The 25,432-nt window shown below is 39.2% G+C and overlaps 1 protein-coding gene across 3 annotated transcripts in view; it reads left to right on the forward strand.

Moving 5' to 3' along the window:
* The first annotated feature begins 535 nt into the window (after window positions 1-535).
* The window catches only part of TEX9 (testis expressed 9), a 28,581-nt gene continuing 3,684 nt past the window's right edge, over window positions 536-25,432 (forward strand). The window contains exons 1-11 of one of the 3 annotated variants that reach the window (XM_075714643.1): window positions 536-601; window positions 711-802; window positions 1,740-1,803; window positions 3,368-3,438; window positions 9,734-9,782; window positions 10,820-10,905; window positions 12,413-12,591; window positions 16,722-16,804; window positions 19,225-19,398; window positions 23,661-23,795; window positions 24,290-24,424. In XM_075714643.1, the coding sequence (XP_075570758.1) occupies window positions 551-601; window positions 711-802; window positions 1,740-1,803; window positions 3,368-3,438; window positions 9,734-9,782; window positions 10,820-10,905; window positions 12,413-12,591; window positions 16,722-16,804; window positions 19,225-19,398; window positions 23,661-23,795; window positions 24,290-24,424 (1,119 nt within the window). In that variant the 5' untranslated portion in view covers window positions 536-550. Of the gene's footprint in view, window positions 602-710; window positions 803-947; window positions 1,008-1,739; window positions 1,804-3,367; window positions 3,439-9,733; window positions 9,783-10,819; window positions 10,906-12,412; window positions 12,592-16,721; window positions 16,805-19,224; window positions 19,399-23,660; window positions 23,796-24,289; window positions 24,425-25,432 lie in introns of those variants that run through there. The other 2 variants (XM_075714645.1, XM_075714644.1) reach the window with 2 other exon arrangements.

Here is a 25,432-nt window from a genome sequence, read left to right on the forward strand (position 1 = left end):
CGTTTAAGACACTGAAATGGAGGGATGGTGGCAGGACAATACGTAGCAAGGCCAAAAGGCTCGAACAGAAGGGTTGTAATAAATATTTATGACGATAGTAAGTGTAATGCCACCTCGGACCTTACCACTTCCCCCTCACCCGAAACCCATGGCAGCCTGGCACCACGCCAGGAGCCGGACGCTCCCCGGCCTCTGGTCAGGGGTCCTGGCCCTGTGCCCTCGGACCGCAACTGCTGTCACGGGGGGGCTGACACGGCGTCACCCTGGCACCAAACCGTGCGAGGCAACGGGGAACGAAGCGTTTCAGCTTCCCACTGCCTAGCAGCAAGGGCTGAAACGTGGCTGCCCCCGTCCCTGCCCTCCCCACCCAGCAGTGCCAGCGGGCTTGGCCAGGGCTACAGGCCGCGCCAGGGAGGGAAGCAGGCCGCGCGGGCGGCCGTCCCCCGGCGCCGCGGCGGAGCAGGGGCCGGAGGCAGAGCCGCCACCGCCGCCGCGGCCGCCGGTTGCCCTGGCGAAGGCGACGCCACGCAGCAGCCTCCGCGCGAACAAAATGGCGTCGGGCGGCGGCAGCGGGATCCGGCGGGGCGGGGGCCTGCCCGGGGTAAGGCGGCGGCTCGGGCACGGGGAGACGAGCGGGGGCAGCGGGAAGGGGCGCGGGGCAGGGTGGCCGTGCCCTGCCCGCCCCGCACACTGACTCGTCCTCGCCGCAGGTGCGGAGACCGCTCGGCGGCCCCCTGCCGCCCGCCGCCGTGGCGACCGGCCTGCTGCGCGGCGACTTGCTGGCCAAGGAGGAGGCGTACAAGTAAGGAGGCGGCCGGGGGCGGCGGCCCGGCCCTGTCACCTCAGCGTTACCCGGCTCGCTGCTGGCTGTTCTAACGGAGTTTACAGTTTATCCCCCGTATCCGAGTCCCTCAACTAGCCCCCCCAGAGCGTACCAAAAGCAATGTTTTAACTTTCTCCCGGCACGGTACAGCCTTCCTGCCGCCGTTTTACACAGGCACCTCAGGGTAGGCCGTGCGCTGCTCTAGGCCTCGCTTCTATCACACAGCATTGGACATAAGATTTTTCTGCATTTAAACCACTGACAATTACTTTAAATTATGAATATATAAGTGCTTAAGCCTGTTAAAGAAAAGCTGACAAGCTCTAAAGCTTGGTGACAAATGCAGTGAAAGCACATTTAAAAGCGCTCCCTGTTACCGGTCAGTTCTTAGCCCCTGTGAATGGTGAGGATGTACAAGGAGCCACGTCTCAGAAACTCACTTAGTCGCACTGCATGAAAAGCTATAAAGTGTGCAAGAACGCGAGCTTATTTTAACCTGTACATATGCGTAGTGACACATTTTAGTTATGTGAATGTAATTGTACATGACTCCTTCCCCAACCCCTGCTGCTAAGTATACCTAAGGTAAAGGCTGTGTTAAAAACAGAAAGGGATGAGGAAATAAAGACGTAAAATGTGTATTAAGCAATGACATGGCCAAAACCAAGGACACCCTTGGTGAATTATAGTCTAAACCTTACCATTTAATGGGTATAGGTGTTTTATTACTATTGATTTGACAGAAACCCAGGAAATTGTTGAAATGCAACTTTGATAATACCCTGAAGTATATTCCAGTGTTCTTTTGTAGGATTTATTAAAATTTCACTTTGTTCAGGCAGACATACTGTAATGCTTATATTTATTTCTTTTAAATCTTTCAAAAACTGAGTGACAAGCATTCTTACTCTTTCAGGCGACTAAATGCAGAATTAGAAGCAAAAACAGAAAAACTGGTGCGTCAGGCTGAAGAAGTAATGGTGAGTAGGTTATGCAGACTGTTACGTAACTTAGCCTTGGTTCACATGCACACAGGGTCAAGTTTCAAAAGAAATCATTTAGACCATGACACCTAAAAGTATTTTGGTTTCAAATGCAATCTAAGCTTTTCATTTTTTTTTTCAAAATTGTAAACTTCTACTAAAAACACATCCAAAAGTATTTTTAATATAATTTCATCAAGTAGGTGGATATTCATATAGATGTGTGGAGCATTTGTGCAGATATATACATAAAATCACGTTAAAAGCTTGTTTATGGTGTTTAAGAAAAGTATGTGTAGGTGGTTTCATGTCTTAAATACTAAGAAAAAATTAGTATTTGAAAACCAGATACTGCTGTAATAACATCCTAGTGAAATAGGATCTACATTGTTCAAGCTGACAGAAATACAAAGAATAAGCAACATAAATAGAAAATATGCAGTTAGTAAGAAGGGAACTTTCTTAAAACAGAAAAATTTCCTGTTTATTGTCAGTATTGTCTTTTAACATTGGTGTGGCTGTGTACCAGATAGAGTGGATTTTTTATATGAAAATTGGTCAAATTAAAAAAAGGGAATGGGGGAGGTATGGTTAATACCCAAAACAGTCTGGAGAAGGTGTTCTGCATATTAGATACATTCATTGTAAGTCCACTCAAATAAATAAGGCTTAAAAAGCAAATTATTAAGTCTTCTGGAAAGCTATATGTATATGCACTTTTCCTACTGTTGAAACTTCATTTTTACGTCCTGTTAAAACATATTCTCCTCTTGAGCTCTGGTAAGCTGAGGCTAACCGCTTGGCATTTGAACAGAAGCAGATAAGCGTCCAAAATAGCATCTAGTCTCTTTCCTTTAAAAACCAGCAACAATAAAACCACTTTTTTTTTTTCCTTCTCTAAATACAGCAGAAGATCAAATATTCTTAGGGCACTTAATATACCACATGGCACTGCCAGATTGCACAGATATACATTTAACAGCAAAAGAAAACCAGTCTAAGTTTAAAAAGCCAAAATAAAATGCTGAACAGGACAACTGCATTTTGTTCTGGATTATGCTTTCTAACTGTAACTTAGCAACATAGAAGCTATCTGAACATTCAGACCAAATTGTTCTCTAGAGTGCATACAACATATCAGTGTCCAATTATGGTCATATTGCATGAATAAAGATTTAAGGCTTAATTGTGCAATATGGAAAATTGAAAATTTGTTCCACCTGCTGTGCATTTTCTACTCCTATATTTCAGAGAAAAAGGAGGGAGGGTAACAGCATCTCAGACGATGTTAAGCTGGGCAAAAGTTTTACAGGCAAAAGGCAATTACATGTTTTGGAGCAGAAATAAATGTTTGGGGATAGCAATGACACTTTAATTTTTAGCAATCTTTTCCTGTGTTTGAGCAGTTCTTTTCCACAGCAGACTATAGTTTCCATTCTTTTCCATAGTAGACTATAGTTGTTGTGATCCGTGATTTACGAATATGCAATTCATCTTTAATGGATTACATTCCCCCAAAATTGACTACTTTTTTTTTTTTTTTTTTTTTTTTGAAATAAAGAAAGGCCAACAGGAGATACTATCTAGGCCAGTTTCAGTACAGACTAAGTCATGTGAAGATGACAGACAGAGGTATGTGCTTTACAACTGCTGCATATAATTCGTGGGGAATCTTTCACGCTGATCCTGCACACCCTGACTTGCACCCTAGTCATGCTCCTGTTTTATCTATCTTTGCAGCATACTAGATTGGTGGAGTCTAAATTTTGTCCTCTATCTGAAACAATTGATAATAAGCGTTGTTCCTTGTTATTTCAAGGAAGTCTTGATTTTGCTGAAATGTTCTATCTAGGATGCTAAGTAGTGCTGACATCTGTAAAAAAGCAAGGTAAGGTAACAGGTTTCTTTGCAGTACAAAACAGTGGGCACTCGGCAGTGGATGGTTTTTAAGCAGTTCAGCTGACAAAGCAAAGAAATAGATACCGGTTCACAGTTAACTTGGCCTAAATGTTCCTGGGACAGGAAGTGCTTGATTAAAAAAAACAAACACAAAAACCTAAACCAGACAAACATTCAGCTGCCACCCTCTGGAACCTGGAATCATTACACTTCTGAGGCTGACATACCTTGGCCTGTATGAACATATATGCAACTGTGGGTTTTGGCCTGTAAGTTCAAACCCATTAGCTCTAGTGGGGCTAAATAGCTGTATTTACTTAGTTGTTCAGAGGCATTATTATTTACTTAGTTGTTCAAGGGTTTGTATATTGATAGTGTAGGAAGTGGGTGAATTTAAGATAGACAGTTTATCAAGGATCTGATCTGTTAGGTTCCTGAATTTATGATGCCAGTAATCTCGATAACAAAGATACAGGGCCAGACTACAAGATGCTTCAAATGTTAAGCTGCAGTTGGGAAACTGTTTTGAAATAGTATATATGAAAGTCTGCTAAAGATGATCAAATAATTACTTTTGTGCAGAGTAAAAGCGAAAACAAAATGTGATTTTTTTTAATGAATGTAAAAGGGTTTTTCAGTACACAAAGAGGCGTGACAGGAAGTCTGTGATAGAAGCCTAGCTATACCAGCAATAGTTTGCTACTACAGTTAAAATTATTCATGAGCTATTTTAAAGCAGTATCTGTCAGTTGTAGAGGGGAAAAAAAAAGAAACTCCATGTGTTACCAGTATAATCATGCTTTGCAAACAAATTCTGCATCTGGCTTTTAGTTTTATGTTCTGTTAGATGGATTTTGAACAGTAGACAGAAGATTTTTAAGAACTTCAAACTGGAGTTGAGTTATAGGGCTGTTTTATGAAGTAATGTGATCGGAGGATTCAGCCCCACAAAGGGAGTTAACAGCTTTGATGGTATACATTTAAAATAAACGGGAGTGCTGGAAGAATTCAAAAAAATATTGGCAATTAGCATGTCAGAGTAGCAGCTGATCTACCAATTACCTACATAAATTAAAACACCTTAGAACAACCACAGTTTGTGTTCTGGTAAACATTTATGTGAGAGAAGAATTGAAATCCCATGCTGTAGTGAAAAAAATTAGAAATGTGTGCTAGGAATTAGGCACACTGATTATCCATGAGTGAACATTGAGGCCATTCAATTAGATTAGTTCCAAGTATTTAATTAAAAAAATTTTTTTCCTTCAAAATTGTGCAAGCAGATAGGCCATAAATCTGAAGGAAGCACTTGAGATATCTTTGAAATATCTGTTTGAAATTTCCATTGATTCCTTTAAGGAGAATGAACACTAAAGCAACTGGAAAGAAGGGGAGAAATTGAAGCAAAGAAAGAGGTAGTATCAGGGGGCTGGGGGAGAAGGCGGGTTAAGAAAAAAAAATGAGTAAGCAAAGTAAAAAAAAAGGCAACAAATATTTAAGTCACTCTCCAAGTCAGTGTATATTTTAAAGTTGTTTGGGAGTTTTTATAGCATAATTTTTTGCAGAGAAGCTTGAATTACATAGAGACAAAGCAGCTCCAGTGACACTGCACTGAAGTCAGCTTTTGTTTACACTTTCACTCTTCAGAGCATTGCCAGGCTCATGGCAATGGGAACTGTACGCGCATGGGCAAGCATGCTATAGACTTTGAATAGGATTAGCAAACACAAAGGGTTTGCTCATGCGCATGCATCTCGTGTTTACATGCTGAGATAGAATTGTTAAACATTAGCTTCTGTTTCAGTGTTGCCACAATCCTCTAACTACTTATTTGTATACCTTTTCAGGATTTACACATTAATTTCACTTACCAAACAACTGTAGGACTGTATTATGAGGTTTTAAAAATGGGTTGTCATGTATGGGGAAGAGGAAAGAAACCATTAAGGTTAAACAAGTTTGAGGAATTTAGTGAACAACGTGGGGGGGGAGGTTGTTTTGCTTTCTTTGTTTGTTTTTTTAAACTGCAGGCTCTGAGACAACAGATATAGTAGGAACAAATCAGTCTATTGATGGAAAAAACATTATTGTTTTCTTGAGTATAGAAAATGTTGTATTTTCATGTTTTTCGGAATAACATATAACTGCTATTTCTGTGGCAGCAAATCCTCACCTTCTGCATGCTCCTAAAGCTAGCCAATAGGAAGGAAGCATGAGGAAAATAGGGTAAATAGACAAAAACTAATCATCCTATTCTTGAAGTCTGTTGCCAACCACACACAGACGATTTCTCCAGGCTTTTTTTTTTTTTTTTTTTTTTTTGGATTAATAAAATCTGGAGCTTTATGCAGATAATTCCTGTTGATGAATGGATGTCTGTGAAATTTTTAAAAGCAAGATCTAAATGTTTGCTCAAATCAGCTGGGCAAAAAAATTGAGGTGACTTGATGTGCCTGAAATTTAAATTTTATTCCAAATCTTTTATAAGCCAGCATTTTAATTGACGTAAAAAAATTATAAAGGGTAGTAAAAAAAATAGCCTTTCAGTGCAATAACACAGATTCACATAACTCATTCTGAAAGAAAAAAGTGATATATATGACAAGAAACTTAACCTGAACAGTACACGGCATGCTAAAACTTTCTGCTTGTTTCCAGCAGATTTTAAAATTAATCATTTAACCTGAGGGTCAGTTACTAAGAAGCATGGTTTTCAGCCAACAAGCAGATAAGAAAGCTGCTTTTTCATTCCTGATTTTTCATCTGTAAAATGGATGCAATATTTGTAATACATATTTCAGAGAAAATTCTGTGAAGCTTAATCTATAAATTGCTCCCACCTCATATTCACTTGATAGTCCCTGTCAATTGACTTGACAACAGTCAATCTGAGCATACAATTACACTCTCTCTTAGGATGTAGAGGACACTGGTTTATATCTTCATTTTCTTTGTATTAATTCAGGGATTTGTATGTCAGGCATATTAACCACTGAGCTGTTGGTGATCTTTGGTAATGGATTGTCAGTCTCTCTTGTTGAAGCTGATAATGCTGTGCATACTGGCTAAGTACTCCTGCTACAGGGAATCATTGATCTAATAAGCCAGTAGTTGCAGCAATCACCTGAATTGCAAGAGATGAGATTTGGATTCTGGTACATAAGTAAACTATTGTATTAGATACCCTAGACTCCCCAGGTGATTTAGATAGCAAATAAGGTAGAATGGAAAGGCAGAGAATCAGACTGCATTTATGATTGAACTTAGTATATGTTCCCACCTTAGCTATATTGTTAATTCTGGACATATAAAATAGAATAGTAGAATCATAGAATTGTTTAGGTTGGAAAAGACCTTTAAGATCATCAAGTACAGCCATTAACCTAACACTACCAAGTCCACCACTAAACCAATTAAGGGTAGAGTAGTAATTTCATGTTTCCTGGCTTGGTGGCTGGATTATTTTTTAATGAAACTAAAAACTAGGAATCATTAAGGTTGGAAAGGATCTCTAAGATCAGCAGTCCAACCATCAACCCAACACCACCATGCCTACTAAACCATGTCCCAAAGTGCCACATCTACCCGTTTTTTGAACACTTTTTTTGACTCCACCACCTCTCTGGCCAGCCTGTTCCAATGCTTGACTACTCTTTCTGTGAAGAAATTTCTCCTAATATCCAATCTAAACCTCCCCTGGCGCAGCTTGAGCCCATTTCCTCTCATCCTGTCGCTAGCTACTTGGGAGAACCAACACCCACCTCACTACAGCCTCCTTTCTGGTAGTTGTAGAGAGTGATAAGGTCTCCCCTCAGCCTCCTCTTCTCCAGACTAAACAACCCCAGTTCCCTCAGCCGCTCCTCATAAGACCTGTGCTCCAGACCTTTCACCAGCTTCATTGCCCTTCTCTGGACATGCTCCAGCACCTTAATGTCCTTCTTGTACTGAGGGGCCCAAAACTGGACACAGTATTGCAGGTGCGGACTCACCAGTGCTGAGTACAGGGGCACAATCACTTCCCTGCTCCTGCTGGCCACACTATTCCTGACACAAGCCAGGATGCTGTTGGCCTTCTTGGCCACCTGGGCACACTGCTGGCTCATGTTCAGCCGGCTGTCAACCAGCACCCCCAGGTCCTTTTCGGCCAGGCAGCTTTCCAGCCACTCTTCCCCAAGCCTGTAGCATTGCATGGGGTTGTTGTGACCCAAGTGCAGGACCTGGCACTTGGCCTTGTTAAACCTCATACAGCTGGCCTTGGCCCATCGGTCCAGCCTGTCCAGATCCCTCTGCAGGGCCTTCCTACCCTTGAGCAGATCGACAGTCCCACCCAATTTGGTGTCATCTGCAAACTTATTGAGGGTGCACTCAATCCCCTCATCCAGATCATTGATAAAGATATTAAACAAGACTGGCCCCAATACTGAGCCCTGGGGAACACTGCTTGTGACTGGTCTCCAACTGGATTTAACTTAATTCCCCACAACACCTGCCTAGGCCATGAGCTGCCAGCTTCCTTAGGAGAATGCTGTGGGAGACAGCATCAAAGTCTTTGCTGAAGTCCAGGCAGATGACATCCACAGCCTTTCCTTCATCCACCAGGCGGGTCACCAGGTCATAGAAGGAGATCAGGCTGGTCAAGCAGGACCTGCCTTTCATGAACCCATGCTGGCTGGGCCTGATCCCCTGGTTGACCTGCACATGCCTGTTGAACATACTCAAGATGAACTGCTCCATAATCTTCCCCAGCACCAAGGTCAGGCTGACAGGCCTGTAGTTCCCCGGATCCTCTTTCCAGCCCTTCTTGTAGATGGGCATCACATTGGCAAGCCTCCAGTCATCTGGGACCTCCCCTGCTAACCAGGACTGCTGATAGATGATGGGAGGTGGCTTGGTTAGCTCCTCTGTCAGCTCCCTCAGTAGTCTGAGGTGGATCCCATCTGGCCCCATAGACTTGTGAGTGTCCAGGTGGCATAGCAGGTCATTAACTGCTTCCTCCTGGACTATGAGGACTCCATTCTGCTCCCTGTCCCTGTCTTCCAGCTCAGGTGCCTGAGTACCCTGGGGATGACTGGTCTATTAAAGACTGAGGCAAAGAAGGCATGAAGTACCTCAGCCTTTCCCTCATCCTTGGTGGCAATGTTCCCCCCCTGCATCCAATAAAGGATGGAGATTCTCCTTGGCTCTCCTTTTGTTGTTAATATATTTGTAGAAACATTTTTTATTATTTCTTTCAACAGTGTCCAGATTGAGTTCTAGCTGGGCTTTTGCCTTTCTAATTTCCTCTCTGCATGACCTCTCTGTACTCTTCTTCAGTTGCCTGCTCCTTCTTCCAAAGGTGGCAAACTCCCCTTTTTTTCCCTGAGTCCCAGCAAAAGCTCCCTGTTCAGCCAGGCCGGTTGTCTTCCCTGCTGGTTCGTCTTATGGCACATGGGGACAGCCCGCTCCTGCACCTTTCAGATTTCCTTCTTGAAGAATGCCCAGCCTTCCTGGACCCCTTTGCCCATCAGGACTGCCTCCCAAGGGACTTTCCCAACCGGTGTCCTGAACAGGCCAATGTCTGCCCTCCAGAAGTCCATGGTAGTGGTTTTGCTGACCCTCGTCCTTATGTTGCCAAGAATTGAAAACTCTATCATATCATGGTCGCTAATCACAAGATGGCCTCCGACCACAGCATCTCCCACGAGTCCTTCTCTGTTTTTAAACAGCAGGTCAAGTGAGGCACCTCCCCTGGTAGGCTCACTTACCAGCTGTGTCAGGAAGTTATCTTCCACACACTCCAGGAACCTCCTAGACTGTTTCCTCTCTGCTGTGTTGTGTTTCCAGCAGATGTCCAGCAAGTTGAAGTCCCCCATGAGAACAAGGGCTAGTGATTGTGAGACTTCTGCCAGTTGCTTATAGAATGCTTCATCTATGTTATTCTCCTGATTCTGATGGGGGGGGTGGGGTGTGTGTGTGAATTTTTATTGTAAAATGTTTATTTTATTATACAAGTTCAGTTGATTTTTATTTTTTAATTTTTTTTCTGCAGAGCTCCGCTGTATCCTGAAGTTTCATCTCTTACACACTCAAATGCCAAGGTATCAAAGTCAAAACTATTCTGGTTAATTTATCTTCTAGTATAATTTCCACATAGTACTTCTGGTTTTGAGGCTGTGCTACACTGGGGACTTACATGGGTGGGAAGCCAAAAGGAAATGGTGTTCAAAGCAGTGCTATGGGGACAGTCTTACCAGGGTTTGTCAGTGCTACTGGTCGTTAAGTGGACTTACATCACATTTAATTTTTGTGTTCTAAGTTTCCTCATCTGTAAAACATTGTGTTCAGGGTTTTGAACATCAAATTAAGAATTCCAAGTGCAAAGTATTAGAACGTAATTAATTTCTTCCTTTCTCCCCTTCCCTCCCCCACCAGTATAATACTGAAGACAGTACTACTGTATTCTAGATGTAATAATAAACAAGTAGGCAAAATAACTGAATACAGAAAGGGAAATATAATGGAGAAAGGAGACTGAGATTAGGAACAAACTCAGTAGTCTCTAATTACCATTACATTGAATCTTTTAGGAGGTGAGCTAAAGCTTCCAAAATGCTGTCTGCAGTTATTTATCAGAATACAGTGGAAAAAAGCCTAATTTTTGAAGAGTATTTACTTGAGTGAAAGTAAAAAAATACTGTTGATCTTCCTTCTACAGGGAATTTATAGGATTAAAATAATGCATAAAAATAGCATGTTTTTGAAGGTATGATAACCATTTTTCAAAGAAATGCACTCTGTTGACAGTTCAATAGATAATGTTTTGATAATAGCTGAGAGCCTTGCTTATGCATGAATTTATTATGAGTATATGTGCAAAAACTCCCACAAGCAAATAATTATTGGATGTATTATAATTTGGGCATATGGACATGAAAGTTGCAAGGTAAAGACATGTGCAAATAAAACTGGAAAACTGTGCTTTTGAAAGTTTAAAAAGCATACTTTGAAAAGTGTCCTTGATTCTGAATATATGAAAAAGGGGAAAAAAAACCCACAAAAACCACTAGAAAAAAGTAATTCCTAACTAGTTTTTAAAAAAAAAAAAAAATCACTACTTTCTGAAAAAAATTTATAGGTGGCAAACAAGAAGAAATGTGCTCCCATGCCCATGGCTCAGAACAGACTGTGCTCTGGAAGTAAGGGAAAAAGAACAACTTCAAGGTATATTATACACATCTCTGTAATAAAATATTTTAGTTGCTATTTTTGTCTATCAGGTTATTTTTACTCATCTATGCTTCTACATTTATATATATTTGTATAACTAAATGTATCAAACTTTTTGGTCCTCCTCAGCTCCACAGTGTAGCTATCTGTTTACTTGCATAGAGCACCAAAAAGTGTTAGTGAAGATATGTGATTAATATTGCAACAATGAAACTCTTGTTTTCTGCTCAAGCACTTCTCAAGGCTGACAGTTAAACTGTTAACTCCTTCAGTGAAAGGATGCCTAATGAGCATACATGTGGGAAATACATCATCTGAGGCAACATGAGAGAGCACCCTTAGGTGGTGCAGACTGATTTGTGATCAGAACTGTGATGGGAAACCCTCGAGGGTCTCCCCTATTTTGGTGAATCTTGGGCTCACAGGGCAAGAGAGAGTCAGTAATAGTACCACAGCTGTCAGGGGTTATGAGCTGAAAAGCTTCAGCTCTGTAGATAGCAAATTCAAGGTTGTAAAAGCAAGAAACGGAGAGCTGGACAAAAGAAAAGAGTAAAGAAATGCATAAAATCCTGGGAGCAAATTAAAACTGCCACAAGGTACGGACAAATACTGAAATAGGATGAATGTTGTCTGCAAGGTGGCAGAACATGGAATTGACGCAGGCCGAGGTTGTCTTTGAGGACTTGGGAGTCACTTATGGACCCTTTGGACTTGCCTTGGGCAGTTCAGGGGAGGCTGTCATGCTGGCACCACATCATGAGATTTAGAAGTGCAGATACAGGACCTGCAGGGTGAACCCAAAGTTGTGGGAGAAAGTTAGCAGCTAGAAGGAGTTTGGAGGCTGCATTGGGATGAGGATATATTGGAATAAGAACTTAGGAGCTTCAGATCCTGTGGGAACTAATGTCATCTTTTTATAAAAGAAAGCTGAGGAGATACCCTATGTAGCAGATGCATCACATACCTTGTATTTTGGTTTTATGAAAACTTTGGTATGCAACTTCTAGGATCAATGAATTCTCCTAGGCCAGGCCATAACGATACAGAAATTGTGGTAGTAAGGTAGGAGTATAGCTAGAGAGGACAGAGTTCTAGAAACGTTAGCGGGGGGGGGGGGGGGGAAGCAGAATTCAAGGCAGAGGATAGTAGCTAAAGCCAAGAGAACATTTCTCTGTTTCTTTCTTTTATTCTGATTTAGTTATGAAGTTGTTGGGTGAGAAGACCATGCCAAAATCTTCTCAAGTAGAAAATGGCGCTGTTTCTCTGCCTCCTACATTATAATATGTAAAATCCTGTAATGGTTTATGTGGAATACAATAAGGTACCTTATATAATGAAAATGAGAAATTGCCATCAATGCACCTTTCACACAAATGTGAGCAATGAAGTTGCATTAGGTAAATAACTGTGTACTCTTAAAAATAGCAAATACGCAATATTTTTGGTTGGTTTTATTATTATTATTATTATAAATTTAAAATCTAGGGTTTCCTTTTTTTAGTTCAAAGATAAGAAACCTGGAAGTGCAAAGTGCTGATGATGTTGCAGTACTGGAGGATTGCATAGATTTTTCTTTAGCAAAAACAATAAGCAAAATTGAAGAAAAACTAGAGAGAGGAGCCTTACCGGATTGTCTAGATGATGATATTATTCCAAGCATTGGAAATGAAATTGGAGCAGGTAGGTTTCCTCCCATGGTTAACTACTTTTACTTCTTGACTGTTAGAAATGGGTTCTCCTGGGGAAAAAAGGAAGAGTTTCTGTAGACGTTACAGGGAAAGTTCTAAAGCCCTTAAGTTAAAGGAAAAGATTCCTAGAGGAAGGTCAGGTCACATATGAATAATCATGGGAAAAAGTGAATTTTTATCTTGATTACCGCTTTTGTAGGGAGACATTTGGATGGTTACAAATGTTGAATATGTACATAACATTTGATTCATTTCATTGGGGAAATAGAAATACATGATGCTAAGCTTGTATTTCCAAAAAGATAAGCGTCAATCGTTTGCACAGATTCTGCCTTGAGAGGAAAAAGCCTTTCCTCGGATCAGTGCTATGCATCTTAGTAAGTGGCTTAAATGAAGTAATGTGTTGGCTACAGTGCTTGAATGAGAATTCTCCAAATACTTTCCCACTCCAAATGGTGTGTTTATATTTGTCCTAGAAATAGAGTAGGAAAGGGGATTGCAGCATTTGCCAGTGAAGCTAAAGGCATGATGTACATCTGTCTTCTTGGCTCTGGTGTGACAAAAGCGCGTTTATGTAGTTTCTTACAGTGCTAAAGCAAGCACAAAGTCAGAGATTCACTGCAGTAGTACAAAATGCCCAAACCTTGTTCTTTTAATCTAATGGCTTAATGTCAACAAGCATGCCAACACAGAAGTAGCTTGATTTCTAGCCTCATGGAATTCTGTGGAAGTCTTCCATTAGTAAGTCTCCCAAAACAGATCCTCAGATATCTTTTTCATAATTCTTGTTCCTGAACTAAAAAGAAATTGCTTTGGACTGCATTGGAAGCTTACACCAAACAAATTCAAGGTAACAAGGAGAGTTATTACTGGTATCTTATAATCAGGTCTTGTGGACCAAGGGCATGTATTTCAGTATTGAGAATTGTTTCGGTAACTTTAGTGATGAAATGAAAATACTCTGGATTGATTTTTGCTTTTTAAATTTGATATTGACTATTTAGAACACTCTGAATGCCTCCTTAATATGCTAAGTAAGTTATTGCAGAGCATGCCTAGGAGTGTCAAACTCAGAACAGTTAACAGTTTTCACAAGGAAGTAGATGTAGATACTAAATAGGCCCTGTTACAGAGTGGGCTGATTCCTCAGTGGTAATCTCCTAGTAAGGGATTCCTTAGGCTTATGTGCCTGTGCTAGACTTTTTAGGCCAACGTGCTGATAAGGTTCCATAGCATTGTCCTTTCCCTGAGCTTCTTGCAGTGCTCTTCCTGGACTCAGGCTCCATATCTTTATTTCATGATCAGGTTATCACAGTGCAGCCATCTTGTTGCCAACACAGTAGCTTACGCATTATTTTTCTCAGGGGCTGTTTTTGTGGGTTATAACTTAACTCTGCAGTAACAAGCAATGATAGAAGCACAGAGACATGTAGAAGGCTGAAGCTCCATTTTTATCTAATATACCATCACACATACGAGCAAAATACCTGAATGTGTTCTCACACTTCATGTTAATCTTCAGATTATCTCAGGAGTTCAAGACACCTATTCTTTCTTGTAGGGTATGAGAGCCTCTCAGATGTCCTTTTCTTGTTTACTATTCCCTAAACTGTTGGTTACTTTATAACCTAAGACTATCCTGTTAAGTGATACCCCTCCCCCTTATCAGCCTCATCAGGTGATTAAAATTGACCAATTAGGAAGCTAATTGTTTAGTTATCTTTACCTCTTTTGAGAACTCAAACTAATTTTTGGATCATAGCCACCTCCCTAAGGCTGATCTGGTTCTAGATGTGCTCTTGGATTTTCAACAAAGTTTACTGCTAAGTGCTCTTAATGACACAGGGCTGTCTAAGACAGAAGAGAAGTTGTCTGTGGATTAATAACTGAGTAAAAGAGGAAACAAAATGTTAAAAAGAAACGATGAGTGTTTGCAGGTAGTGGTATAGTCCTAGAGTGATCTGTCATGGAGCTTACATTGTTCAATATACAGAAAAATACTCTGGAAAAAAGGAACGATAGCTGGTAAAGAAATTTGTATGAAACAATGATTTTAGGGTAGTTAAAACTGACATTGAAGTGTTGTAGGAGAATCTCATAGTTCCGAGTGAGGTGATGGAACGGAGGTTTATATTCAGCATTGAAGAGTGCAAAGTAACGCTGATAGAAAAAAACAACTCCAATTACACCTAATTCTGAGCTGGGCTTTGTTTAGTTATTACTAATTAAGACGTCTCCAAAAGCATAAACTTAATGCTTGTTCAGAGTGGAAAAGGCAAATTGATTGTTAGAAATCCTTCAGAAGATAACAGAAAACAAATTATTGTACTGTTATCATAGAATCATGGAATGCTTTGGGTTGGAAGGGACCTTTAGAGGTAATCCAGCCCAACCCCCTGCAATGAGCAGGGACAGCTTTAACCAGATCAGGTTGCTCAGAGCCCCGTCCAACCTGACCTGGAATGTTTCTAGGGATGGGGCCTCCACTGCCTCTCTGGGCAACCCTTTCCAGTGCTTCACCACCCCCATTGTAAAAAATTTCTTCCTTATGTCTAGTCTAAATCTATTCTTCTTTAGTTTAAATCCATTATTCCTTGTCCTGTCAAGGATTATCATTATGCTATTATATAATTGATGCCACCCCGTCTTGAGTATGACACACAGTTCTGCACACCCCATCTCAAAACCAGGATGCAGAACTAGGAAAGATACAGGAAAGAGTATATAGTAGCAATTAGAAGCGTGGAACAACTTGAATCAGAATCTTCAAATTGAAGACAAAACAACTGAGGGCAGTATGAGAGATTCTGTAATGAAAACAGTAATGGTAAAGGGAAAGCTGTCTTTCTGTAACACAAACGCTAGGAAATGCCACATTAAATTGGATCTAAAGCAAGCTATACGAAGTGTTTTTCTTTCACATAATGCATAATTAAATTAGCCAACTCATTGCCACAGGATATTGTGAATGCCAAACTACAATATGTTTTATGAAGGAAATCAAACAACTTAATAGTATAGAAGTACATGAAAGAGTATTAAACTTGATGGCTTCAAAATGATCTCCTTCTCAGGATAGCCACTAGTTACCAGAAGCTAGCAAGGACATAACAGGAGGAGGAAAGTCAGTCTGTATCTTATTTTTTCGTGGTGTTTTCCTAAATCCTACTTATTATTGGCCTCTGCAGAGTTACAACTTAAACTGCAATTGATAGTTGATAGGGGAAGATGGGTGAAATAAAAAGAATTCCTGTTACAGCAAATGAACACATGTACCCATCCATCCCTTCACGTTCAGCTCCAGATACTCCTCCTCCACTTTGTTCTTTTCCCCTTCTACCTACTGTGAATAATGGTTATTCCTGTGTTACTCAGCTTGATCCTCATACTGTTTTCATGCTTTGTGCCTGTGGAAGTTCAGGGGGAGTTCCTTGTGAATGATCTGGGGAAAGGGTGGGGAATAGGGAGTAAAAGAACATACTGTTGACACACAGCTTGTTTTGTCATGACAGTAGTATGTTTCTTGGCTGTCCAAGAGCAAGAAAGTACTTCATTTGGAAAAAACTTCTAATTAAATTGGTTTAATTTTAAATTATTAACTGAATAATGTTAGCAGTGTACTTTAAAAAAGCATAGACTGCTGTGTGGGAGGGGTGTTTACCTATTAGGAGGGTTTTGCAGTCTACATTTAATTCCTTGTTGTGAGCAATTTAAAACTGCTTGGGGTGTAACTACACAAATTGCAGCTACAGATCGTTTGTATGTAAAAAACCTACAATATAGTTTTCTTGACTTCAGTCTGAAGGAATGCTGTAATGTATAGCATAGTATGATGAAAGTTTCCATTCTGATAATTATGAGTCTTTCTTACATTTTAAAGGTGTCGAGTTCCGTCATTAAAAGGAAAAATGTATAGAAAGCTTTGCTTAAGAATGAGAAACTCGCAACATTTATTTAGAAATCTGAGGGTTTATTTGCTTATTTCTCTTTAATAATTGTAAACAACCTAGTGTGTTTTTAAAAACAAGAAGATGAAAGTGAGTTCTTACATCAGGCTTGCTTCTTTTCTGCATTGAATAATGAGTACTTGTGGATATTAAATGTAACTTCGTATGTTCACAGAAGCTCAAATCAGATTTCTTAAGGCAAAGTTACGTGTTACGCAGGAAGAGCTGGATAGTGTAGCGTGTGAATGCAGGAAAAAGGTAAGAGCTGAGTTTTCTTATCTGTAGAAACAGAATAGGTTCCCCTTTAACAAATAATCACAACAGAATTCTCTCACCTTTCTTTTTCAAGTATTAAGAACTAAGGTTCTGTTTTTTCAAATTTCCTAAGAATTTTGAGTGAAGAATAGTAATTTCTGTATAAATGTGATCTTGGGCTAAAAACTTGTGGAATATACTTAATGAAAAAGAATTTGAGGCAGGAAAGAACCACTGGGAATGAAGACGTGCCCCAGCTGTAGGGACCCTGCGGTGCTGCAGAGTGCCCTAGCCATCACTGCTGGGAAGGAGAGTGTTTCCAGAGCCTGAGAAAAAGGAGGATGATACAGTAGCAGTCAACTATAGATTTTGGTATGCAGAGAGAAGATGAGTGGTGCCCGGAGCTGCGTGATGGGAGGAGGGGGATGTTTAGGGCAGAACGAGAAATAAAGAAGCTTGAGAAATTTAGTCAGGTAGTCAGCTGAGAAATTTAGTCAGCTTTGGGTGTCCTTGGTGGGGAAAAAGTGTGGAAACTGCTGATCTGTGATCCACTTTAAGTGGAATATTGTAATCAAAACAGAAATCAGACTTTCTCTGTTCTCAAGATATTAACTTGCTGCGAAGGACTGTATGTGGAATTACGTATTTGGGCAGACCAGACTGAAGTTAAGGCAGTGTGAAGCTGCACTGATATTTTAGTGTTAGAGTGTACTACAAGTGAGTTTTATGATCTGTACTGTTTGGCAATATGTTTTCAGGTGATGCTCAAACATCTCTTGAACTGTAAAACCTTCAATAGTTTGTGTCTGTCTGCCAGAGGGATCGCCTCTTCTTCATGCATTTGTAATCAAGCAAGGCTTTTGAACTAACTTTCCATTTTCACTATTAGATTATTCTTAGTTGTGGTCTCCTAACTTAAGAATCCTTTTTTCCACCTATTCCCCAGGCCCAAATGTAATGATGACATATGGCAAACCACCTATATGTTTTCTCTCAAGCTTTTACTTTAGAGTTAAGGAGCAGGGTGATGGTAAATAAGATTTTTGAGATAGGTACCTGGAGAAAATCTTTAAAAGGAATTAGATTTTGATATTTTATATCTGTACTTTGTACTTCATTTCATTTTTATCAATATTGTTGTTTCTGCATTTCAATACTTTTATGCTGTGATCAGAAGAAAGTTGTTACATTTGATTTTAAAGACATTTTCAAATCAAATACAATTTTGTCAGTAGCTATTGAACTTCATAATTCCATGCCAAAAAAACTACAGAATTCAGTTACTGTAGCAGATGACAGAAGACAATGTTGTACCTATTCTTGTCCTGCTCCCATAGCACTCTGTATGTAAATGCATCATTTTGGGTACTAGTTTCTCTGGAGAATAAGAAAATAACTTTATTACATTCAGAAGGTCACAAAAATTTCATATTGGCAATGCCTTGAGATAGATTCAGGCTTTTGTTCCAATTCACAGTCCAATTGTTATAAGGAAGTAGTAATTTGGTTTTAAATATAAAGAAGGGGGAGTTTCTGAGGTGCGTGTGGTCACATGAAACTTAGGGTAAAGCACATATATTTCCCAGGTGAGAAGCACATATTCCTAGAGGACAGGAGAGAAAAGACTTGTTTTCACAGAAACTCCCTTTCTGTATGTGGCTTGATTTCTTAAAGAAATGAAGGGCATAATGTATCTCTGAAATAACTTACATAAGTATTCACTTACAATGTTTAAAAGGTTATAAAAGAAACATGCCTTGAAATAATAATGCTTAATGTGGGATGTAATTGCCAGTAGGTCATGAAGCTAATACAGGATTCACTTGATGTTAAGAGAATCATGAATTTGAATACTTGATGTATCCTGGATCATTAGCTTGCTTTTAAGTCAAAACCGGATAATCTCCTAGAACATAATGGTTTGATTTATCAGTAATTATATTCTCTTCTTTTCCCCAGAATTTTTCCTAATGTGTGCATTTAGCTGTTCTCACAAAAATTTCACAAAATATCTGTGTGCCTCTGTTACTCATATTATTCTATAATATTTTGATAGTTAGTTCGCAAAACCTTTGAACTATGAGAAATTAAATGTTTTACATACTGCTACAAGACAGTTCCAAGTAAAAGACTGCAGAAAATTAAATGAGAAAAGTGTTACTGTTTTTTGAAGTATTGTCCTGGTAAATTGGTATTTTGTTCTCTTAGTTTGTCTTAGTTGTTTCCTTTCTTAAAACTGTTGTGAAATCCATCATGAAGGATCTAAACATTTAAAAATAACCTAATTTTAAAAAATTGTTATCTCCATATCTACAATATGTATATTTTTACTGCCTTTTATTTACAAAACATTACTATTGCATTATCCTACTGCTTCCTTGCAGTAATTTAGTTGTGTTTTTTTGCTAATTACTGTCAAACAGGATGATGAAAATCAGAATTTAAAATCTCGGCTTAAAGGTACTGAAGAAGAAAACACCAGACTGCAACGAACAATCAGTATGCAACATTCTCAGACTGAAAAGTACAAAATGTTGTCACAAGAAGCAAACAAAAAAAGTGAAGGGTTACAACAGGAGGTCATTGCGCTAGAAAAGGTATTGCAGATATTAGTCTCATTTATCTCACGAAAGGGAAAAAAACCACATCACATCACCCTCTGTATGCTAATTTGATAGATTCATATCCAATGATCGCATTAGCATTTTAATCTCTGATAATAGTTTTAGAAATTGTATTTTAAAATGGTCTAATCTCTTGTTTAAAGGAAGAAATAATACATTTTGCTTATTGCTTTTCTTCTGCTTCTACAATCATATATTTGTGTATTTTAAAAGTTAAATTCTTGTATAAAAGACCCGCAAGAGACAAAACAACCTTTTCAGAAACTGCTGCCAAATTCACAAAGGAATCTTGAAAAATACAGGGAAATTTTATTTTTCTGGTTTTAATTATAATTGTTAAAAATTACTTCTGGTAATAAGAGATTTATTGTAAACTGTAGAACCTGGTGAACATTTTGAAAAAAAAAACCACCTGCAGCTTATATTAGTACCTTCTGCAGGTAGAGGAAAGGACGTGTCTTTGTTCTTGAAAATGGTCTGTTTGTAAACCAGCCGCTTCAGTTTGGTTGAATCAAAGTTAACCTGGCTCCTGCTGTAGGCCACGTACGCAAAATTGTGTATGTGCCTCGTTGTAGCAGATGGCCTGCATACACAGTTTTGTTTGTTTGGAACTTAATCTAAGAGCAGCATGTGTTTTTCTTTAATTACTCAGAGCTAGAGAGGTTGACTTCAAAATCATGTAATACATATAGCATACAGGAGAATGTTTCACTTAAAAATTTGGGGAAAACAGAACACAGCTCAGCCTAACAAAGTCTCGTTATACTTCCATTAAATCATACTATGCGTTTGTATAGGCATGCTTTCATCTTAACGTTATGTAGTTCTGGCATTTTAGAACCAAAATGGTCTAAGTTTGTGTGTTCTTTTTGTGCAAGATACTTGGAGGTTTTAAGTTCCCTTAAATAAGTACCCTAATTGTTGATTCTGTCGGGAAAAATATTCTATAGTAGTACTCATACTACTCATTGGCTCACAGTAAATAGGGCTAAGAGACTTACAAAGTCATTTAGTCCATTCTCTTAAGCCAGACGTGGTAGATTATATCCAAACTGTCATGGTCATAAGTTTGTTTAACCTGTACTTAAAGCCTTCTGTGATGGCAATTTCCATAATTGCCTTAGACAGTCTTGGTTGTTGTACACAGTCACAGCTAGAAAGTTTATCCCAGTATTTAGGAGGTATCTGTTGTGACGGAAAGTTTATTCACTTCTGTAAAGCTGCTATATCCAGAATGTCACTTTCCTCACTTGTCTTTGCTCTGGATTTACCATCCTCAGTTGCTTCAATTATTCCTAATAGGTTGTGTTTTCTAGAATTTCTCAAGGTTACTGATCAGACATGGCCATGGCAAATAGTGGTAGTTCTTTAAAATACTGAGAACGCAAAAAAGGCAGGTATATGTAATGCATGGCTCTCTGCTAATTCAGAAGTTATTTTACATACTTTTCTGATATAAAAGACTTACTGCCAAAAACATGCAGTTAAAAATAATTTTGCAGTAACTGCTTAAATCTCCTATAGACGTAGCAATCTGAAAACGATTTTATTCTTTAGATATAGTTCAACCCTATACAATTAATGTAGTTGTAGCTTAATTCTAGACATGTTTAAAAACAATTTCCTGTGAACACGGGCCCGAGTTTGTACTGCTGTGCCACTAAACTCTCAACACTCATTCAGTCTAGAGACAGTTTTCTTTATAGTAGAGATAGCACAAATGTAACCTCTGATTTTTGGGCTTTTATTGCTTTTGCTGTGATTTCAGTTGCAACATAAATAATAGAAGACTTAAGTTGTGATACATGCTTTCCCAAGCTTCCTTAGATTATCAACAATTTATGCAATTTCATTAATCCCCCAGCTACTTTTTTTTGTATGTGCCTAGGCAAAGATTCTCACCTAGTTTTCACAATTTACCTGAAACATGGTAATTAGTTTGTTATTTTTACATTTCATTCTTTTGGTGTTTGGCCTCTGTGAACATTTCTGCTGGAACAGAACACCTCAGGTAGCAGCTGAATTCTGATGCTCCCCAAAAGCTCCATCCTCTTCTTTCCAGCATTCCTCGTTTTTTTCCAACTAGTTGATCTAATAAATCATATCACCTCTGCTCCACTTTTTCACCGCCTGTCTACAAGAACATTCCTTCCTCTGTGTTCACTTGTTAATTCAATCTAGCTATAATGTTGGATAAAGGTCAAGGAAACACCAAAGCTGTGCTCTTACTCCTTTTAAGGCTTTGTGCAGGGATTTTAGAATCTGCCTTGAAGAAGGGCTTGATGTTACACAAAAGTTCTCTCTCAAATGTTTTTGGTGGTGGACAGGTGTTGCTGAGCTTTCTCGAGATAGAAATGCTGTGTATGCTTGCTACTGGGAGGAAAGCAAGCCTGCTGGGAGGGTTACTGATAGACAGCTCTCTGGTATCACACCCCTTACTGATACTCAAGTGCCTCAGCCACTCCAGAACAGTGGAGAAAATCCAGAGATTGAAATGGGACACAGTTTTAGAACATAGTAGTTTTTTTCCCCTCTTAGAGAAACATTATATGAGAAAATTAATCCAGCGTTTATTTAAAGTATTGAAGAATTGGCAGAAACCTTGCCTACTTGCAAAATAAAATACTTATCTCAGGCGTTTTTAGGATGAGAAACTTGGTGTCAAATATATTTAACAATATACCCTCACTGGCTGACTTGCAAAAAATTTGAGAAGGTATTACATATGACAGCAAATGTCAAAAAGCCCTAAAAGAATTATTAGAATACTTTCATTAAATGATATGATTAGCTGATACATAATTTGTATTGCATGCAGACTATTTTTTTGGTCATTAAATGCTTGAAAGGCTATATTCCAAAGCTTTTCATATTAATGCAGAATAAAATACATAGCATGAAAGATTTAGTTGACCCTATTCACAGCTCCATCATCTTGATACAAGATAAAGAGGTTTGCATGCTGTGCAGCTTGTTTTCTGTGGAAACATGGGAGTCAGTTTCCAGTAAGCAAATTTGCATTCCCCGATGATGCACGTGCACGTGTTCCAGGGAGGGGCTCTGCTGCCCTACTAGCCAGGCTTTTACCCAGCCTTTTTTAATCAATCAGGTGGACAGGTTAGCGGCAAAAGAAAAATGTTGAAGCAACATCTGGTTTTGTGAACTCTGGAAGGAGGCACATTCACCAGTAGAGTTTTGGAGGATTAGTGAGATGTGTCTACTCTCCTGTTTTCTTCATCTGTTTTGGAGAAGATTCAGAGCTTCCCAGAAATACCTGTTCCAGTCATAACTTTACCGTAGTGTCTTTGCTGCATACACTTGTCAATTAGTATGTATTTCTTGGATAAACAACGTGGAAATTAGGAGTAACCACCACAAGAGCTGGTGTGGAATTGAGAAAACAGAACAGTTACTCAGCAATAACAACTCTGAGGATAAAAGGTTAACAATAAGCTGCTTCTCTACCCTGATTTGATTAAAAGAATCTTTCTGTGCCCTTGACTAAAAATTTGATAGTCTTTTAGAAAAAAAGCCTATTTCTTTCTCACAAATGACAAGATGTGCTTTTTCTGCCAGAATTGTTTATTTCTTCTACTTTGTCTTTTATCTATATTCCCTGATCTTTAATCTCATTATTCTGTTGCCCAACTTGGTCTCTTTTTCTCATTTCCCCTCTTACAGCACTATGAAATACTATCATCAGAGACAAGAGGGAACTGTTCTGATTGTTGCCACACTTGATGAACTATTTTCTGCTAGATGAAATAGTTACTACCCTCAGCCATCTTCAGTAGGCTGTTACAACTTTTTGTTGGTAATTGCATGTAGTAATCTCTAGGGAAAAGAGGTAAAAGGAACAAGTGGGAAGAAGCAGCTGGGAATACTAGCCACTGTTCCAAAATTTACCACAGAGTGGACATACCAACATGTTTTTTTCTGACTGAGCATACAAGGGTTTTCAGTCAATCCGGTGGTCTTACATGATCAGATCCACAATTTTCTAAGAGAAGTTTAAAACAAAGATGAGAAAGTTCCCTTTCCAAGATTTCAGAGGAGAAGGGGATGTTTTAACGGTGGAATTAATGGTCTTTGAGACAGATTCTATCTGCAGGCCAAAGTAGTCCACAGACTCTTAAGTTTTCAAGAGTGAGCCTGGCTCTAAATGTCTTGTCTATATGGATTCATTAAAATACCATTATTCATAATGTTGGTTTTATCCTTTGCTTCTTACATAGGAATTGGAGAATCTAAAGCGTGTACAAAAGCAGGCCACAAGCAGTCAGAGTGCAACAGAGGTTCGCTTAAACAGGGCCCTGGAAGAAGCGGAAAGGTATAAAGTGGAGCTGAATAAACTGAAGCAAAGTAACAAGGTACAGTGGCTCCGGAAAACAAGTTCCAACCTGTAAAACTCAGTAATGCTAGAATGAGACAAGAGGCTTGATCAGCTTTGGAAGTATTGTGTCCCTTACAGACAGTCCCAAAATTAACTTAGAACAAGTCACCAAAGGGCTTGATAAGTTATCTTGGATGACACTACTGCAACCTATGCAGGAGGAGGAAATGTACGGAATAAAGTTGCAGCCTTTCTGATTTTCCCCATTTGTGTGAAAATTAGATGTGTTTAGAAAAAGGGAGAAGTACACATACACACCTAGTACATACACAGGCAAACCACGGCTGTTATCGTTGAGATTTTCTTTTCTTTTTTTAAGTTTTGATGTGGGAATATTTTGATTAATCCCATTTCTTTTCAGAAATGTCATGTGTGGCTGCTGTTTGTCATTTTGTTATGTAATACCAAGTTTCGTTGGTTAAAGCACCACTTTTCATAAATAATACATTTCTTCTTTTCTTCCCGTGGCAGGATGTAGCTAACCAAGAACTCAAAACAATTGAAGAATTAAAAACAGAAAACAAGAAACTGCAGAAACAAAAAGGAGAGCTAATGACAGGTTTTAAAAAGCAGTTAAAGTTAATTGATATTTTAAAGAGACAAAAGGTAAGGACCAGAATAGAGTTGTATCTCAGTTAACACCCTCTAGCTAAATGCATCTGTTGTCAAGTAAGGTAATCATGTAAACTAGAGCCCCAAGACTGGGAAATTTCAATGCGAGGGAGCAGCAGCCTCACTTTTATTAGTGCATATTGCTAACACTTTGCTTTGTAGCAAAGGCTGATCTTCTTTTGAATTGACCCCATTCCTAACTTGGAACATATCCTGTCACAGTGAAGGTTTACAACTGACGAGATTTAGGACTGAGAGTATCTATTTGTTCAAGAACAAACACTGTTCAGGTAAGAACAGCAACTCCCTTCCTTTGGTGCTGTGTCAGTAGAACCCATTTTAGCATGTGAGATTGGTTTTTTTTTTGGTTTTTGCCCTGCAACATGTTACTTGTTGTATCAGCAGCTGCAAAAGTGTGCCCTCTCAGGAGTGAGCCCTTACATTTCAGACCTACATTCTTCCTGGGGTCTCAAAGTGTGTCCTTCTCTATTAACATTATTTCCTTTTATTTATATTCTGAGCTGTTCCACACATGTACAATTCTGCCCAGGTGCAGATCTCCTTGTGTGTCAGACAAAAAAAAGAAAAAAAAGAAAAAGGAAAAAAAAAAAAAAAAGAAAGTACTTGCCCTAGCTGTGAATTTACTAGATTGAAGGAGGGGAGTTGATCTCCATCCTTTTGTAATTCCTGGAATATCATGCATACTTTGAATCACACACACTGTAGTAACATCTGCACGGCTGCATGGGTGTTCACATCCACACTGCGCTTGCAGCTAGCCTTATTTTGAAAGTTGATTCTACACTCATTTCATGCCTCCCTCTGTTCCTCTCCCTCAGGGCATAAAAGGGAGGGCAAGGGCTACTGCCTTTGAGTGTCTTTAGCAGCTGAAGCTGAAATTGAATAGAGGATAGGTAGTAGAATACTCACTGACAATTCATGCTGTACAATTAGTGATACAGCTTACGTAGAAAGGTGGTGTAGCGAAGTGGATTAACACTT

The sequence above is a fragment of the Pelecanus crispus genome, chromosome 7 (assembly GCF_030463565.1).
Source record: "Pelecanus crispus isolate bPelCri1 chromosome 7, bPelCri1.pri, whole genome shotgun sequence".
NCBI lineage: Eukaryota > Metazoa > Chordata > Aves > Pelecaniformes > Pelecanidae > Pelecanus > Pelecanus crispus.